This window comes from Haliotis rubra, unplaced genomic scaffold (genome assembly GCF_003918875.1).
Source record: "Haliotis rubra isolate DU_JTF1 unplaced genomic scaffold, ASM391887v1 Scf211, whole genome shotgun sequence".
Lineage (NCBI taxonomy): Eukaryota > Metazoa > Mollusca > Gastropoda > Lepetellida > Haliotidae > Haliotis > Haliotis rubra.
Genome location: NW_025766126.1, coordinates 156,849 through 174,451, shown reverse-complemented (window position 1 = coordinate 174,451; position 17,603 = coordinate 156,849). Strand labels below are relative to the sequence as shown.

Here is a 17,603-nt window from a genome sequence, read left to right as displayed (position 1 = left end):
ATTTCCTGAAATTGTGTCACTGCCGTTACGAAATTTGTTACATCATTTTGAAAGGAAAAAATCCAAAGATAATATTTATTTAATGTAGAGCGGTGTCGGGTATTACCGAACAGCTAACACCACATCCCGCCTAATTCCTACTGTGTTTCATCACACGTAACAGTAATTTATACACACAACAAACCTCTCAATGTGTATCATATTCACGTGTGAAGACGAGTTAATACCGTCCGATTAACCTGTTTCAAGCTAAAAGTTGGCACGACCTAATTTTCAGATTTTGCACTCACAGTTGGATTTACGTCGTCACTTTAGCTACTGGTGATTGTGAACAATACTCGCCTATTTACAGAAAAATCAAGAAGTGAGTTATCATAACAATTATAGGTTGATGGGAATTACCAGTTGATTATAATACACAACCATTGGTCAACTATCACCAGTTATTGACAAAGACAAACATTCTTTGAGTATTGATCTTAACCTGCATGAAAGTACTTGATAGGCATTGATCAGTACACTTTACTGAAACGTGTAACATATGCGAAAGAGCAAATGAAAGAACCACAAACTATAAATCAGACCACATCGAGTCTCCTTAAAGAAATATGGTCAGTTTAGCCAGGTAACGGGTAACATGAGAACCATGGAAACACATGTGATTCCACTTACATGTAACTTAACGATGTCAATTCAGTAATTTTATATACAGTAGGTCTAAATACAGAAGAAATATTCCTACATTTTTGTTCAAAATATAGCAATTTGAAGGTATACATTCACTATTCACAAATTCAGCAGAAAAGGCATTCAAACGGAAAGTCCATGATTTCTTCAGGTGTGAGATCATCAACAGGTACATCAGTGCAGTCGAGATGAAACAAACGTTCACATTTTTCACAGGAAATCCAAGCTAAAGGCCTGTTGTCATATGCTAGTTCACACTTATAAAATTTTGAGGTTTGTCCGACGGGGGTCATCTCGACATCAGTTGAGTCATTTAGAGAGAAGTCCTCCTCCTCGCTGGTGTCAAGCATGCGTCTGTCAGCTCTTCCTCTTTCTTTCTCAGCTTCCTTTAATCGCCGTTTCTCGTCCCTAACTCTTTTCTTCTGTTCCCGGTTCTCTTCTTTCTTCTTTCTTTTCTCTTCCCTTTCTGTACGTTTCATCACCTTTAGCTGTTCAATCTCTTCTTTCTTTCTTTTTCCATCCTGCAAAATCTGCCTATAGGCATCTCCCGTTATCGCTTTTGGCAGTGACTGTGTTCTTCCCCCTCGTTTCTTTTTCCTCTGCGGTACACACGGCACATTGAGAAATCTCCCGAATGGCGATATGCTGGTCTGTTTCAAGCTCAACCACATCTGGTACATATGGTCTGGTACGTCGTAGCCTTCTGCTTTCCTTTTCTCGTACAGCTTCACAGTGTCCTCCCCAAGAATCGATTCAAACACGGACAACTGATCCTGTCCTTGTGTCACTTCTGTGGAATCATGACTGGTGGGCACAGACGCAGTAGAGGCCACACGATAAGTAGGATGTCGAGGATATGTAGAGACTGGGGGAGTGAACCTGTTAGTGGCAGCGGACATGGATGGCTGAGATATCTGAACTGTAGGTCGGACAGCCGTACGTGATTCTCCTTGTCCGGGATATGTAGAGGTTGGAGGAGTGAACCTGTTAGTGGCAGCGGACGTGGATGGCTGTGATACCTCACATGTATTTCGGCCAATTGTACGTGATTGACGTTGTCCAGGATAGGCAGAGGCTGGCGGAGTGGACCTGTTTGTGGCAGCGGATGTTGGCTGAGACATCTGAACTGTAGGTCGGACAGTCGTACGTGATTCACCATGTCCAGGATAGGCAGAGGATGAAGGAGTGAAAATGGCAGTGGCAGTGGACGTGGATGGCTGTGATATCTGAACTGTAGGTCGGACAGCCGTACGTGAGTCACCATGTCTAGGATATGTAGAGGCTGGGGGAGTGGACCTGTTAGTGGCAGTGGACGTTGACGGCTGTGATATCTGAACTGTAGGTCGGACAGTCGAGCCTGATTCACCTTGTCCATGAGAGACAGACGCTTGAGGAGTGAATCTGTTAGTGGCAGAGAACGATGAACTCACATTAGTCGTACTTTCCGGTTTCTCGGAACAGAATATGGTGCTGGGGATCAACTTATGTGTATTCAGGACTACGTCTGCATTCAGGGGGAAGAGACCTGCATCTCTGAAGCCATGAATGGCAATGTCAACAGTTGTTGATTTCACCCATGCAGACTTAAAAACTCTGGCAAAAGTTTGCTTGGTAACGAAATCCCCAACATGTTCCATCTGATACTGACGAACGGCTTGCTTCCAATTCTCTTTGAGCGAGCTGAATAGGCGAAGGTCCAAAGGTTGCATCAAGTGTGATGCATGTTCTTGCAAACAGTAAAGAATTACATCATTCTTTTTGCAAATTTCTGATGCATCCCATGTGATGTGTGTTGAATGTCCATCAACAAACAACAGGACAGGAAATTGTACTCCTTGATGCTTGACTGAAGGAATGAAGACATCCCTCAACCAGTCAACAAAGAGTACACTGTCCATCCAACCATTGTCCGATCGTCCCATCGCAGCTCTCTCAAAACCCTCCAAAACATTGTAAGTAAACCGCTTGCCTGGGAATACCAACATAGGGGGAATATAATGCCCACTGGCACTCATATAAGGCATCACATTGATTTGGGTCTTGTCACTTGAACCAAACTGATAGACAATAGGTGCACCCTCACAGATAATACTTTCCCACTCCTCGGGCAGAGAGGAAACCCCGATTCATCTGCGTTATATATTCGAGACAGGTCAAGTAGGACAGTGTGGTCTTGTACATGATTGTTTACATAATCAAGGAAATTTTGATGCCAGCCGACAATTTTCTCTGGTGTTACGATAGCTCGCTCCTTCCCCAATTGAAGTGGTGTCCAGACTGAAATGCTGGGATGTCGCTTTAAGAAGCCATAAAACCAATCCTTTCCTGGTTTATTGTTTTTAAACGGATTGACACGATTATCCACATCCAGAATGTTTTGCACAGTTGTCAAAAGTTCTTCCCTGGTGCGACCGTACCCGATTCTTGACATGTCCACCACCCAGTCGGCCAGGCGGTTTTCCTCTGTTTCCGAAAAAACGGTTTTGTGACCACATTTTGTTCCATCGTATTTATTGTGCAATGTATCAAACATGGTGGTTTTAGGAATGCTGTACTTTCTTGATGCCTTTGAAAGCAACAACAACCCTTGTCTGACGAGAGAAACTGCATGATCAAAAGTTGATTGGAGATACTTTTTATTTACTTGGGGTTGACGGTTCATCGTCTGCAATTTTGACATAAATCTAGAATGATGGACAGGCAGATTGCAAGACAGTAAATAGACATACATGTCACGGCATACCAATTATAAACTTGTATTTTATCTACATATGAAATATTGTTCATTCATAGCATTTAAAGTGTGTTGTTACTTTATGGAAAGTAATTACTGTTATTACTGATGAAAAAGAGCGTTGTATTAATTATTAACAGTATCACTTGATTGATGTTTTGTTCAAAATGCAGTTCTTATTTTCACTTGTAAATCATATAACTGCCAGGAATAAAACAGGTGTTCTTGAACAGTGTCTCTGTACATTCACGTTACAAATGTGTTCCGGTGTGTATCTATATCAGGTCATCGGGAATGTTTTACGTGTTTCATGTGAAATTTTCAAATATAGATCACTTATCTCTATTTTATAATCTTTATTTTTATTGATTTGATATATGTCTGGTCGCTTTCTCATTGAAACATTATTTCAGTGAATGTATATTATTGAGAAAACCGAACTGTTTTGTGCGCAAAGAGACTCGATCACATCAGGGTGCTGTTCCAATAACCGATCATATCTAAGATCAATCTTATCAAGTTACGCCAATTTTACAATCGTCTTAGCTAAAAGTTACACCCGTTCCACTAACCGATCTTAGGCCGATCGTAGCCGGTCCCGATCTTACGATCCGATCCAAGCTTAGATTGAGACTCTTTCGTGCGAGAGATAGAGGAATGCGAGGCACGAGTTATCTCCCTTTGCATAGTCTAGCAAATGATAGAAAGTAGTTTACGAACCAACTGAGTGAGTGAGTGAGTGAGTTTAGATTTACGCCGCACTCAGCAATAGTCCAGCTATATGGCGGCGGTCTGTAAATAGTCTAGCTAAGATGCATAGCGTTCACTAACATGAGCGTTCATGTTAGTGAACGCTATGTATCTTAGCTATAAATAATCGAGTCTGGACCAGACAATCCAGTGATCAACAGCATGCGTATCGATCTGCGCAGTTGGGAACCGATGACATGTGTCAACCAAGTCAGCGAGCCTGACCACCCGATCCCGTTAGTGGCCTCTTACGACAGGCATGGGTTATTGAAGTTCAATATTCTAACCCGGGCCTTCATGGGTATTTTTCCAACCAAGTGTAAACGTGGAGAAAAAAACTAGAGCAAAATATTAGGGTAGTGAGCACCTTGGTTTCAGGTGCAAGTGCGTGAGAACGCTGGGTATCAAGCATAACATAATAATAATAAATGCATATTTATAGTGCGCCTATTCCACATCCTTGGGCATGCTCAAAGCGCTGTGTACAGATAATTTACACGAGAATATTTACAGCCGAGATTATAAGAAAGAGTCTCGATCTAAGCTTGGATCGGATCGTAAGATCGGGACCGGCTACGATCGGCCTAAGATCGGTTAGTGGAACGGGTGTAACTTTTAGCTAAGACGATTGTAAAATGGCGTTACTTGCTAAGATTGATCTTAGGTAAGATCGGTTAGTGGAACGGCACCCAGGGCATTAATTCCCACAGCTTCGGTGAAACTTTCTATTATTTCACGAATACAAAAATGGGGCATACGGAAGATGTGAATGCCGAAAAAATTTAATGGAAGCCTAACTTTAAATACATGATTAATGTGTATGTGTTTTTTGATGATATGTGGGCGTATTTTGTGGAAGAATTAACTGGCCACGAAAATTACGGAATTACGTATTTCAAAATAGACAAGGGTGAATATAATTAAACACTGCTGAAGTTTAAGTCATTTGAAAGTCTTAAACACCATTTGATGTTAGCTTTTAATTTAAGTATCGGTCGATAATGCCTGGAACCGATAGAAATAAAAGCAAATAACGTGCAAGGTGCCCGTCAGTCAGTAATGGAGCATAGTCTAAGGGAAACAACTCTCAACAAAGTCGGGAAATTAACCGCCCTTGATATTCCTGTAAGGTCACGGTCGAATATTTCAATCGTTTATCGACATGCCTCAACAAACACGTTCCTGATGTAAAAGTAAGTTGTTCCCCGGACTAATGTTTGGAGTTATAGTCTCAGTTATTAATATATGGCTTGGGAGAACGCGATTGCTTGGACAATAACACACATTCCATATTCCGCAACACAAAACCGAAAGCGTATGTAGTTGTTCCCGTTCAGCTCGTTGTGAGTAATGTACGTTGTGCACCGTGAAATATTCGTTACTGTGTATGCTCTTATATAACACAATCAAATGCATCTAATACAATTAACAGTATGACAGTTCCGACCAAGAAAACTCCACAATGCAGAATGGAATCGTCCAAGGGTACATTTCTGTATTCTGATTTTGGCTACGGTACATTTCTGGGGTACACATCTGTAGTACCCGTGCCGACAACGACCCCTTCAGCGTTACTCAGTACTGATGGTCCATGTTGTTTGTGGGTTACTCAGTACTGATGGTCTGTGATGTTTGTGGGTTACTCAGTACTGATGGTCCATGTTGTTTGTGGGTTACTCAGTACTGATGGTCCATGTTGTTTGTGGGTTACTCAGTACTGATGGTCTGTGATGTTTGTGGGTTACTCAGAACTGATGGTCTATGGTCCTTGTTGTTTGTGGGCTACTCAGTATTGATGGTCTATGTTGTTTGTGGGTTACTCAGTACTGATGGTTCATGTTGTTTGTGGGTTACTCAGTACTGATGGTCTATGTTGTTTGTGGGTTACTCAGAACTGATGGTCTATGGTCCATGTTGTTTGTGGGTTACTCAGTACTGATGGTCCATGTTGTTTGTGGGTTACTCAGTACTGATGGTCCGTGTTGTTTGTGGGTTACTTAGTACTGATGGTCTATGTTGTTTGTGGGTTACTCAGTACTGATGGTCTATGTTGTTTGTGGGTTACTCAGTACTGATGGTCTGTGATGTTTGTGGGTTACTCAGTACTGATCGTTCGTGTTGTTTGTGGGTTACTCAGTATTGATGGTCCATGTTGTTTGTGGGTTACTCAGTACTGATGGTCTGTGATGTTTGTGGGTTACTCAGTACTGATGGTCGATGTTGTTTGTGGGTTACTCAGTACTGATGGTCTATGTTGTTTGTGGGTTACTCAGTACTGATGGTCTATGTTGTTTGTGGGTTACTCAGAACTGATGGTCCATGTTGTTTGTGGGTTACTTAGTACTGATTGTCTATGGTCCATGTTGTTTGTGGGTTACTCAGTACTGATGGTCCATGATGTTTGTGGGTTACTCAGTACTGATGGTCCATGTTGTTTGTGGGTTACTCAGTACTGATGGTCCATGTTGTTTGTGGGTTACTCAGTACTGATGGTCTATGTTGTTTGTGGGTTACTCAGTACTGATGGTCCATGTTGTTTGTGGGTTACTTAGTACTGATGGTCTGTGATGTTTGTGGGTTACTCAGTACTGATGGTCTATGTTGTTTTTGGGTTACTCAGTACTGATGGTCTGTGATGTTTGTGGGTTACTCAGTACTGATGGTCCATGTTGTTTGTGGGTTACTCAGTACTGATGGTCTATGTTGTTTGTGGGTTACTCAGTACTGATGGTCTATGTTGTTTGTGGGTTACTCAGTACTGATGGTCTGTGATGTTTGTGGGTTACTCAGAACTGATGGTCCATGTTGTTTGTGGGTTACTCAGTACTGATGGTCTATTTTGTTTGTGGGTTACTCAGTACTGATGGTCTATGTTGTTTGTGGGTTACTCAGTACTGATGGTCCATGTTGTTTGTGGGGTACTCAGAACTGATGGTCCATGTTGTTTGTGGGTTACTCAGTACTGATGGTCCATGTTGTTTGTGGGTTACTCAGTACTGATGGTCTATGTTGTTTGTGGGTTACTCAGTACTGATGGTCCATGTTGTTTGTGGGTTACTCAGTACTGATGGTCCATGTTGTTTGTGGGTTACTGATTCAGTACTGATGGTCCACCAAAAGCAGTGGAAATGGATTTTGTCTGGTGCAACTAGGTTTTTATGTTAGGTTGCACCTGGTGCAAATAGGTTAACATCTCTTAATCGAGCCCTGGTTGGTCTATGTTGTTTATGGGTTAATGAGTACTGATTGTCTATGTTAAAGGGTAATGAGAATTGAAGACACACACAATCATGCCACAACAGACCAGAGTTCTGAATGATTACATATACACACAAAGAACTTAATTAAGCACCCCCTGTATTTTTGCAATGATAGAATGTTCATTGTTTAATTTATTGGTGAATGTGAACATTCAAAATGTCATTTTGCGTGTCTTACGCGATTCAAGGTCAATACCGTGTGTAACCTCCATGACTGTATGAGAGCCAGCACACTTCTCCTCATACTCCCTGTCAGCCTCCTGATCCTGTGAAAGGCCAGTCTACGCCATTCCTCGTGTAAAACAGCTTCCAACTGGGCCAGGTTCTGTACAGAAGGATCACTTTGTTACACACGACGACCAAGCATGTCCCAGATATGCCCCAAAGGGTTTAAGGCCAGGGCTCATTCAGCCGTGAGATATGTCAAAAGGTGCTTAACTATGTTGTTTGTGTATAGATATTGGCATTGTATTCTCGATAGAATGTCCTTCCTTGTCATCTTGGAATCTGCAATGTTCCCTTGTGTTGTCAATTTTTCCTGTCGTTCTTCCTTTCTTCAACCCTATTGGGCATAATTATCTGAACAGTGCTTCTTGTTAAAACATAATCACTATGTATAGTGTTATAAAAACACAAGTTTCGGGTTCCTTTAAACATGAATGCCAGTCCTGCCCGAAAAGAATTCTAGCAATAGTTTCTTTTTGTTTTGTTTCTTAAGTTGAGCATATCACATTGTGCATGTCTGCTACTGTTACAAATGTGGGTTGCAATTAACATTCCTTAAACTGTACTATGTGTTTTGTTGGTCATGGTCCTTTTGTATTATCTGAAGCATTTTTGGATAAGCAGTCATTTTGTGTAGTGTGACGAATAGACCACGCCGTCCAGGATGTATCGGTGTCACACCAACGCCGACCAACTACAGTGCTGTGTTCTCTCACCCATTATCAAGAAACGGCAGATCCTTTCTACGCCCATACATGCGACGGGCTGAAAAACGAGAGTTCTGATTGGTGCATGATTCAGTCCCAGTATTCCCCTATCGCCCGCCATTACACCATGTCCTGCCCGTGCAAGCCCGGCCTCCGCTGTAAGAGACCGGATGTCCCTATGGCTGGATATGGAGACCATTTCGTAAAATGTGTGAAACAATAATATTGCTATTAAAGATACTTTTCCATTTTATGTTGTCAGTAATTTGCAGTTTCCCATGTTTTAGGTCTCTTGGCCTTTCAGGACCAACCCATGCTAGGACATACTTAACTTGGGGCTTTTTCTCCCTCACCAAGAAGAATCGCTGATTCGGGATAACTCACCACCAGTAATGTGACCTATATTTCATAACCGTATGTACACGCTATTGTCCATTTGGGAATTCCAGTGCAAAATAGGTCGAGACATGATGAGGTAACTCGTTATTCCAAACAAGGTGACACGTAAGTAAATAGCGCACCATGCTGTTGGTTTGTGTTGAATGTAAGGAGGACCAATCAACATGTAATACATCTGTCTCACACAGTGGAACTCACGCGAGTTTACTTTAACGCCACACTCAGCAGTATTCCAGCTATATGGAGGTGGTCAGTAAATAATCGAGTCTGGACCAGACAGTCCTCTCATCAGGAGTATCAGCATCGATCTACGCAATTGGGATACGATGACATGTGTCAACCAAGTCAGCGAACCTAACCACCCGACCTCGTTAGTCGCCTCTCACAAGCATGGTTTGCTGAAGATCAATTCTGACCCGGATCTTCACGGGTGTCACGCGGTCAAGAGTGAGTGGATGAGGTCATAAGTTTATGGGCAGCGAAAACAGTCCTGGAACAACTGAACCCAACCAGTCAAACAACATGTTGTCTCTGAAGCCTAGACCAACATCTAGTCTCTGAAGCCTAGACCAACATCTAGTCTCTGAAGCCTAGACCAACATGTTGTCTCTGAAGCTTAGACCAACATCTAGTCTCTGAAGCCTAGACCAACATGTAGTCTCTGAAGCCTAGACCAACATCTAGTCTCTGAAGCCTAGACCAACATCTAGTCTCTGAAGCCTAGACCAACATGTAGTCTCTGTAGCCTAGACCAACATCTAGTCTCTGAAGCCTAGACCAACATGTAGTCTCTGAAGCCTAGACCAACATCTAGTCTCTGAAGCTTAGACCAACATGTAGTCTCTGAAGCCTAGACCAACAACTAGTCTCTGAAGCCTAGACCAACATGTAGTCTCTGAAGCCTAGACCAACATGTAGTCTCTGAAGCCTAGACCAACATGTAGTCTCTGAAGCCTAGACCAACATGTAGTCTCTGAAGCCTAGACCAACATCTAGTCTCTGAAGCCTAGACCAACATCTATAGTCCGTTTGGCTCAAAAGCGGACTGATGAATTGCAATCTAACTCGAAAACTAATAAACATAAAATACTCAATGAAACGCTGATAATAATCAAAACATCATACCCACTCTGTGAGGTTTTTGCAGAATTTTTGTCCTAAAAATAAAAAAAGTTCTTTAACAATCTATTATTAAAATATGGACACAGTTCACTATTTCTTACGAGGGAGGAGTGCAGTGAAAGGGACAGCCAGGTGTTCGAGAACGGATGGAGACGGCACAGCACAGGTTAATGAATAAATAAATTTGTCTGTGAACGTGCTTCTCGAACACCTGGCTGTCCCAATCTATCTAAATTATGTGCTTAAATTTGAATACATCTTTAATACAAAGGAATAAAGAATTATTGTTTATTTGGGTACAAATTCGGGGTGGAGACGAGTACGTATTTGGTACCAATATTCACCTACAGCCATTTTCGCTTTGACTCTATTATTCCCACTTATTTTATGTATATATGAAACTTTATTCTTTCCCATATATCTCATAATAACGAAACTGGTTTTTACAATTCTTTTATATCGTAACATTTCAGTGTTATGTGATCAAATCGTTACAACATTAACTCCCTTATTCTATATTTAGATACAAGGGAAGCTACTCTCAAATTAAAGTTTACCTCAAGTTGGCGTCACATACGGCTTGAACATTTATAGCGTGGAAGCCTTTCCGACAAACAGGCCACTTCTTCGTCTGCAGGTGGTCGTTTAATGGGAATAAGTGTACCATCAATTGCCCCAATAAAGCGGGAAAATTCAGCTATTTTGTAGAAGTCTTGCATTCTAACTTTATTTACTTGGTGTCCAAAACGTTGTTTATGGCACCAGGGAGACTATATAAGAGTTGTTGTATAGTTATTGTAGAGTATCCCTGATGGCACGGATTGTCCGATGGACAGCGCGACACAGAGGACTCGTGAACGCCATGTAGATCACATATTTCCATTAAAAAACCTCCTTTACTCAGGTAACGAAGTGTAACCAGCAACTGAGTTTCAGGGGAAATGGCATGTGAACGCTTGGTTCCATGTGCGATGTGTGGCCGAACTTTCTCCAAAAGTGAGAATATGGCATGCCGAGGCAACCAATACCTTGAAATGAGTTAACCTTCCGTCAATAACTCCAAAATGTGATGTTCTATTTCTAAAAATACATTTAACTTTTTCTGATACTTCGTCGGCAGCCATGCATGTACGACGCCATTTTTACCATCGATTGTAGGCACTTACAATAGGTAGTGGGCTATTGTAGGTTTCAGTTGTAACTTACAACTATTGTAGGCTTACGATCGCTTTGTGCAAGAGGCGGGTGACCCTACAATTACCTTACAATCAGAGTTACGACTATTGTAGAGATACAATCGTTTTGTGCAAGTGGGCCCAGGATTGTCGGAACCATTGGTAATATTTTGGTACGCAACAGTCCGTGTTAGTTTCGAGAGACGATGTGACGCATTATCTGGTTTCCACGTATCTCGACGTGTACTTTACAGATGACATCAATCTCTGATTTGTCGTGTCCAGAGTTTGCTATTTACTGTCGTTGTCCGTCTGGTACATTGCTGAGTGCGGCATTAAACAAGCAAAATGTGTTTGTGCAACCCATGATCTGTTAAACATCAGAGTGATGTCCCAGAACAATCCAGTTGTATGTGTCTTGGGGTGAAAGTGATGTGGGCCTACGCTGACCTTGACCTTTCATGTGACCTCAACGATACATTATCACTCATCTGTGACCTCGATAATCCTGATTATTGCATTTGTCCATTAATTCCTGTCCCGTGTAGACAGAATTTGCCTGTTTGTTTCTTTTTTTTCATTTCCCATGTGCAAGAAAAAGACATAAAACAGGACAGAAATGCAATATCAAGACTTAATGAAAATCGCAAACAATTTTATGTACAATGAAACAAATTTTCCTTGAACGCAGCAATGTTTAAAACGATATGGTTTCAGTGTATTTCGCTGTTTTACACCTAGACCATGTTTTAACCATTATGCAATGACACCATGTATACACTGAATTTGATTAAACCTGGTATCTCCGCACAACAGTGTTGTAGACTGTTCAGGCCACACCTTCCCTACAGAGTTAATTACGCCGTTGGAACACTGTGAGGTAAACGCAGCTGACTTTTCAGGGTTACACACCTTCATTACTGTGACAAATGTCCGACACAGTTTATGAATGAATGGCTTTCGTTAGAAATATAACAGAACAACTGATAACATCATCGAGAGTGAGTGAGTGAGTTTAGTTTTACGCCGCACTCAGCAATATTCCAGCCATATGGCGGCGGTCTGTAAATAATCGAGTCTGGACCAGACAATCCAGTTATCAACAGCATGAGCATCGATCTGCGCAATTGGGAACCGATGACATGTGTCAACCAAGTCAGCGAGACTGACCACCCGATCCCGTTAGTCGCCTCTTACGACAAGCATAGTCGCCTCTTACAACAAGCATGGGTTACTGAAGACCAATTCTAACCCGGGACCTTCACGAGTCACATCATCGAGATGGGTTACAGAAAAATGAAGACCGTCTGTTGTTCGATATATTGCAGTTGTATTAAGGGGGGGGAAATCAGTTTTTTTACCAACTGATGGTTTTATTTTATAACGTTACAAAGATTAAGAACTATTACGTTACGAACACGGGGGGGAGTTCTATGGATACACAACTGCTTTATTATGTATATATGCAATGTTTCGGTGTAACTTGCTTGATAACGGTGTTACACCGAAACGTCACTTATATTGATAATAAAGAAGTATATCCATAGAACCATCTCCGTTGTTCATCAAACCAACTTCTAAATGCCATCACAGTAGCTATATATAATCCAATTACCCCTTTTACGACACCGTGAACTGAGGCACATCATATAAGTAGTCCTGGGCTAGGGACAGTTGGCAGTCCTATTTCGAGGTGCAGGAATTTCCACGGTTATTTACATCGTTTGTGCACCCAAACCCAGACATAGTGCAGGTTTGTATCACACTTCTTGGCCTCCGTTGGTTGACTAAACAAAATTGCTTAACCTTCAGTGGGACCAGTGAATGTGGTACCGAGTGAGTGAGTAAGTGAGTGAGTTTAGATTTACCCCGCCTTTAGCAATATTCCAGCAATATCACGGCAGGGAACACCAGAAATGGGCTTCACACATTGTACCCATGTTTGGAGTCTAACCCGGGTCATCGGAGTGACGAGCGAACGTTCTAACCACTAGGCTACCCCACCGCGCCTAATGTGGTAGAGGGCTGGCCATAGTGACTTGACACATATGGCAGTAAACAAAGTGCGTACGACAATATGTTCTTTGCATGAATTGCTTTATGTTACGAAGTTAACGTTCGTCTCGCCAATGATCAATACTTGAGACATACCTTCAGAATAAGTCCTATTCGTATATAGAAACATAACAAATATCAAAATCAGATCGTCAAATATTTGAATTAACACATTATGAGGAGAAATCAAGAACAAAATAAAGTGTAGTGTCCTTCACGAGCACATATATCATGTTCCTGCACATCCAGCTCCATATAACGGTAGGCTGACTCTACTGGAGACTATATATCCCACCCAGTAAACACAGCCGAACAGTCTGTGGCTTCGTGCCGCCATTCAACTACATCACACTGCTGAGCAGAATACAACGTAGGAGTCCACCACACATACTTTCAGACACACAGGTCTCTGAAATACGTCAAACAGTAACTACAGGTCCATCAGTGCTGTAACCTCACCTGTCGTCAGTTCTATAATCTGTACTTCCGTATAGAACATGGCGGAATATCTGCCCAAGGGTGGTGTTTAAACGGTTAATGTCAGAAAACCCTTTAGGGAGTGGGTTGTGGTTTGTCCAGACGTGAATCGCGTAGTTATCCCTCCACGGGTAGTCATTCTTCTTAAACAGCAAGTCCGACTCGAACCAGTTCGGCCGGTACAGTCTATCTGATTCCATGTGGATGCTCTTTGGGTTCTTGTGCCACATGTCCCGGGGAACGTGGAGCGAGTTCTTGTAGAACTCCTTGTTGTTGTATGTCCGGTAGCCTTCGTACCACTCTCTGACGAACTTGGACCCCCTCTTGGCAAGGATGATGGCGTTGCCCATTCCCGTGCCGTTGTCGAGTAGCCCCATGGTGATGTCGAAGTCCAGTAGAGGCTCTAGGGGTCGAGTGACCACCATGTCGGTGTCCAGGTAGATGCCGCCATTAGCTGCCAGGACAAAGATAAATAATCATATGGTTATGGCCAAAGGGGACCTTTCACAGTTAACATTGCCGTCATCATTATTTGTAGTAAACTAACTTGTCCCGTTGGGTGTCTGAATGAACAAACAGCGCTCAATACGTAAAACGTTGGTTTCTCTGCCAACAGAAAACGTTTGTTGTTTTACGCCGCACACAGCAATCCAGCTTAATGACTGCAATATGTGAGGAATCGAGTCTGGACCAGACACTCCAATGACTGATATCATGAACAAAATCTACGAATTTACGATACTATGTCATGGTTGCCGTTCTACCATTGTATGGTGCAGCAGGTGCTAGTGAACAATTACGGGGGGCGTTCAAAAGTAGTCAGCCTCACCTAGAAACTGATACAAATGCAGCCGTTTTAATGTTTTATTTTTCTACACATTATCTGTCAACCTCAAGCAAATTGGTTTTGCTATGTTCCAACCTCACGATCCCCATTTTGTTTGACTTATCTTGGTCCCCCCAAAAAACGCAAATTCTGTAATAAATGCATCAGGAAACAAAATATGCAAGAAACATTTTGTGTGTAGGCAGATAGGCAGAAGTCCGCTAGAATCAAACTTAGATATTTAAAGTACACAAAGTGCACTTTGAAACTACATTCGCTTGTAAAAGTGACTCCCCCCTTCTATGTTTACTGAAAGAGCTTGTTTTGGAGACACTACCCATCCCCTTTCAGATGACGTAATCATAAGGACTTCACTTATTCTAATGTTTTCACTTATTTAAATATTATGCCAAGGGTTCAAACTAAATACTGAATGGTCACACAAGTGTCAATTTATCCGCATTGCCCCCAGATGAACCTTTCCCGACTCATATTTATTGTTTTCTTATCTTTCTCCGCTCACTCACGTTGTCGACGCTGAATATTCAATGAATAACCCCCTGTAAATCCAACTGGTTTTCAAACATTTTCGTTGTACATTTAGAAGAAAAAGAAGTTATATATCTCGTTAACGTTACCAAATCATATATCAGCCTGTTACGAAGTCCATTGGACTCTTGGTGACCTGAACTACAATTACAATGACACTTACCGTACAGAGCCTGTAGTCTGACCAAGTCAGACAAATGGTGTTTCCACGTGACTGGTTTGCCGTTTATCCCAGGGGGCCTCTCCCTGTAGACGAACCTCACCCCCGGGACGTCCCTCAGAACCTGCGTCCACCAAACACCACTTGGATGGGCGTCTCCTATCAGGTAGATAGCTGAGGGGTTTATAAACCGCCTGGCGCTCACTACACTTACGTAATGATAGAACTGAAAAGTGTAAGGTCCGAAGATGACGTAGTACACAATTTTGGGCACTTTAGAGTCACTTCCGGTACGTCTGCATGCATTTTCGTCATGGATGTCGCTCATTCCAATTTGTGCGAAGAACCACCTACATATGACGTCACTGCTTTTTGCCTTTTCGTCACAGAATAAATCCTGATTTACTGTATTAAAGGAAGGATCGGCGCTGAGCAGTAAGTCCCGCACGGTGCAGTTCTGTGACGTTGAATAGTCAAGGAATTCATCTACTTCGTTTCTGGTATGGTCATGAACGTCATGTATTTTATTGCTGTAAAACAGTTTGGTTTCAAGAGCCTGTGCTATGTCAACATATTTAACACGTTCAGCATACTCCCTTAACCTATTGTTCACCAAGAGAGTTACAAGGATCACTGACAAGAGAATGACATATTTCCGCACACGATGGTTAATGATAAACAGGCGTGACGCCATAGCGGCGTCTCATTGACGGGACGGACTTTTTTTTGTAGATGATGTTTGTCCTTGACCTCTGTTTGGTGGACTTCTGTGGGAAGATTGTCCTTGACCTCTGTTTTGGTGGACTTCTGTGGGAAGATTGTCCTTCACTTCTGTTTGGTGGACTTCTGTAGCAGGTTCTCCCTTCACCTCTGTTTCGGTGGACGTCTATAACTTGTGTTTTGGTGGAGTTCCTTCTGTGGAAATTAAGATATGATATTTTCAGGTTTGAGTAACTTGATAAGTTGCCGGAAGTTATCGAGTATTCATAATTATTATGGAAGACCATTTACAAGGTGCCGTGTGCTGCAAGTCAACAAAATGATGAACCGTTTAGCTTTCCATTATGTTTCATATAGTAGTTCTTTCACTCAGCTACAAAAGTCTACAAACCCAAAGAGATTGCACCTCAAATTCTGTTTGAACAAACAAACAAACATCATCCCTTTTGCCCTCCCACCTGAACGCTATCACGCCCTGTGTTCTATTTTGGAACATTTGAATGGTTACATAGCCAAAAAATGAACACTGAAGTCGAGAGTATTATCTCCCGTTCTATCTGTCTCCTCGTCTAGCTGGACATGCATGGTTTCGGTCACGAAACTCCGTCAATGTGTTGCCCGTAAGACGTCAACTGTAAATCATATCCCTGTCACCGTCTATTTTGCTTATGCGCGTTTCGTGTACAGATTCAAAGAAAGGGAACTACTAGTGAAAGAAGACACCACCTTGATTTGTATGTTGATTTGTGGAGGCCTGAACATGTCACATGGTCCTAGGTTGAAACGAGTCATGTGATCAACTTTTGAGTTTGTTCATTTGTCATAAGTTTTACATGACAACTTGCGAACATGTTATGGTTTCTTGAAACTGAAATTTTAAATGAATTTGTTTGTGCGTGGAAATATCCGTTGTCACATTTTTCAAACTTTGTTATTTTCACCTGTTCAGTGTAGGTGGATGTGTGAATGATGTTATACGCCGCAGTAAACAAGGATGCAAAGATCCGTATCTGTATTGCACTATTCATGCTTCAGTTAAGTGATCTAACGTACTTCAAATGCGAGTACATATATTAGATTGTATTCAGCAACGGCGCTCCCAAATAAGCCATTAAAAGGTTGGACAACTTGCAGGGCCGGTGACACCCCCCACCCCTACTTCGGACCCTTATCTTATGGAACTAAGTTTTTATCCAACTTGAGCTGTGTTGTCATGTGCAAGTTATATCAATGAGTGTGATAAACCTGTCTCATAGTGGTTGTTTTGTAACAGTTTAAACTCAACTGTCAGTTACCTTTAAAGTAAACATTTCCAAATATACCAACAACTTTTCAAAAACAAAATCTAAATATCATATACAGCCATCACTGTGTGTCATCAATGGCTAATAATATAGCAATAATCCTGTCAACGGACGTCATGTCTATAATAGATTTTGCATTTAAGTACTTTGTGTCAGAGCAGTTATTCGTAAACGTCATCAGCAAAACCGCCAGATACACCCGGCGGTATCCACGGCATGTTAATACCCTTCATTGTCAGAATATAACACTGTTTGACTTACGCACTTGCATAAGTTGATGAGAATTTACAGGATGTGGAGAATCAAAGATGTGTTGTTCTTCAAATAATGGTTAAAAACAAATTAGGAAATGCTCTCGAACACCTGTGACTCCATTTAAATACTGTATATAGGTATGATTAATTCGGAAACCTGGTGAACACTCTCTGGTGGATTTGAGACAGCACATGAACA

The 17,603-nt window shown here is 41.8% G+C and overlaps 2 protein-coding genes across 2 annotated transcripts; both read right to left on the bottom strand.

Moving 5' to 3' along the window:
* Positions 1–644: 644 nt before the first annotated feature.
* On the bottom strand, positions 645–3,220 carry LOC124276668. Its single transcript, XM_046712309.1, has 2 exons — positions 2,879–3,220; positions 645–2,744 (listed from the first exon to the last, which is right to left on the bottom strand). The coding sequence occupies exons 1-2, from the start codon at positions 3,218–3,220 to the stop codon at positions 795–797; spliced, it is 2,292 nt and encodes a 763-aa protein (XP_046568265.1). The 3' UTR covers positions 645–794.
* A 10,038-nt stretch (positions 3,221–13,258) lies between these two features.
* Positions 13,259–15,995, bottom strand: LOC124276676. Its single transcript, XM_046712316.1, has 2 exons — positions 15,130–15,995; positions 13,259–14,045 (listed from the first exon to the last, which is right to left on the bottom strand). The coding sequence occupies exons 1-2, from the start codon at positions 15,818–15,820 to the stop codon at positions 13,570–13,572; spliced, it is 1,167 nt and encodes a 388-aa protein (XP_046568272.1). The 5' UTR covers positions 15,821–15,995; the 3' UTR covers positions 13,259–13,569.
* Between the last annotated feature and the right edge of the window lie 1,608 nt (positions 15,996–17,603).

Coding starts and splice junctions, on each gene's coding strand:
- LOC124276668 (XM_046712309.1), bottom strand. CDS start 3,220: ATGTTTGATACATTGCACAATAAATACGATGGAACAAAATGTGGTCAC. Junction 2,745..2,878: donor ATCAAAATTTCCTTGATTAT/GTAAACAATCAT, acceptor ATTGTCTATCAG/TTTGGTTCAAGTGACAAGAC.
- LOC124276676 (XM_046712316.1), bottom strand. CDS start 15,820: ATGGCGTCACGCCTGTTTATCATTAACCATCGTGTGCGGAAATATGTC. Junction 14,046..15,129: donor CAGACTACAGGCTCTGTACG/GTAAGTGTCATT, acceptor TTGTCCTGGCAG/CTAATGGCGGCATCTACCTG.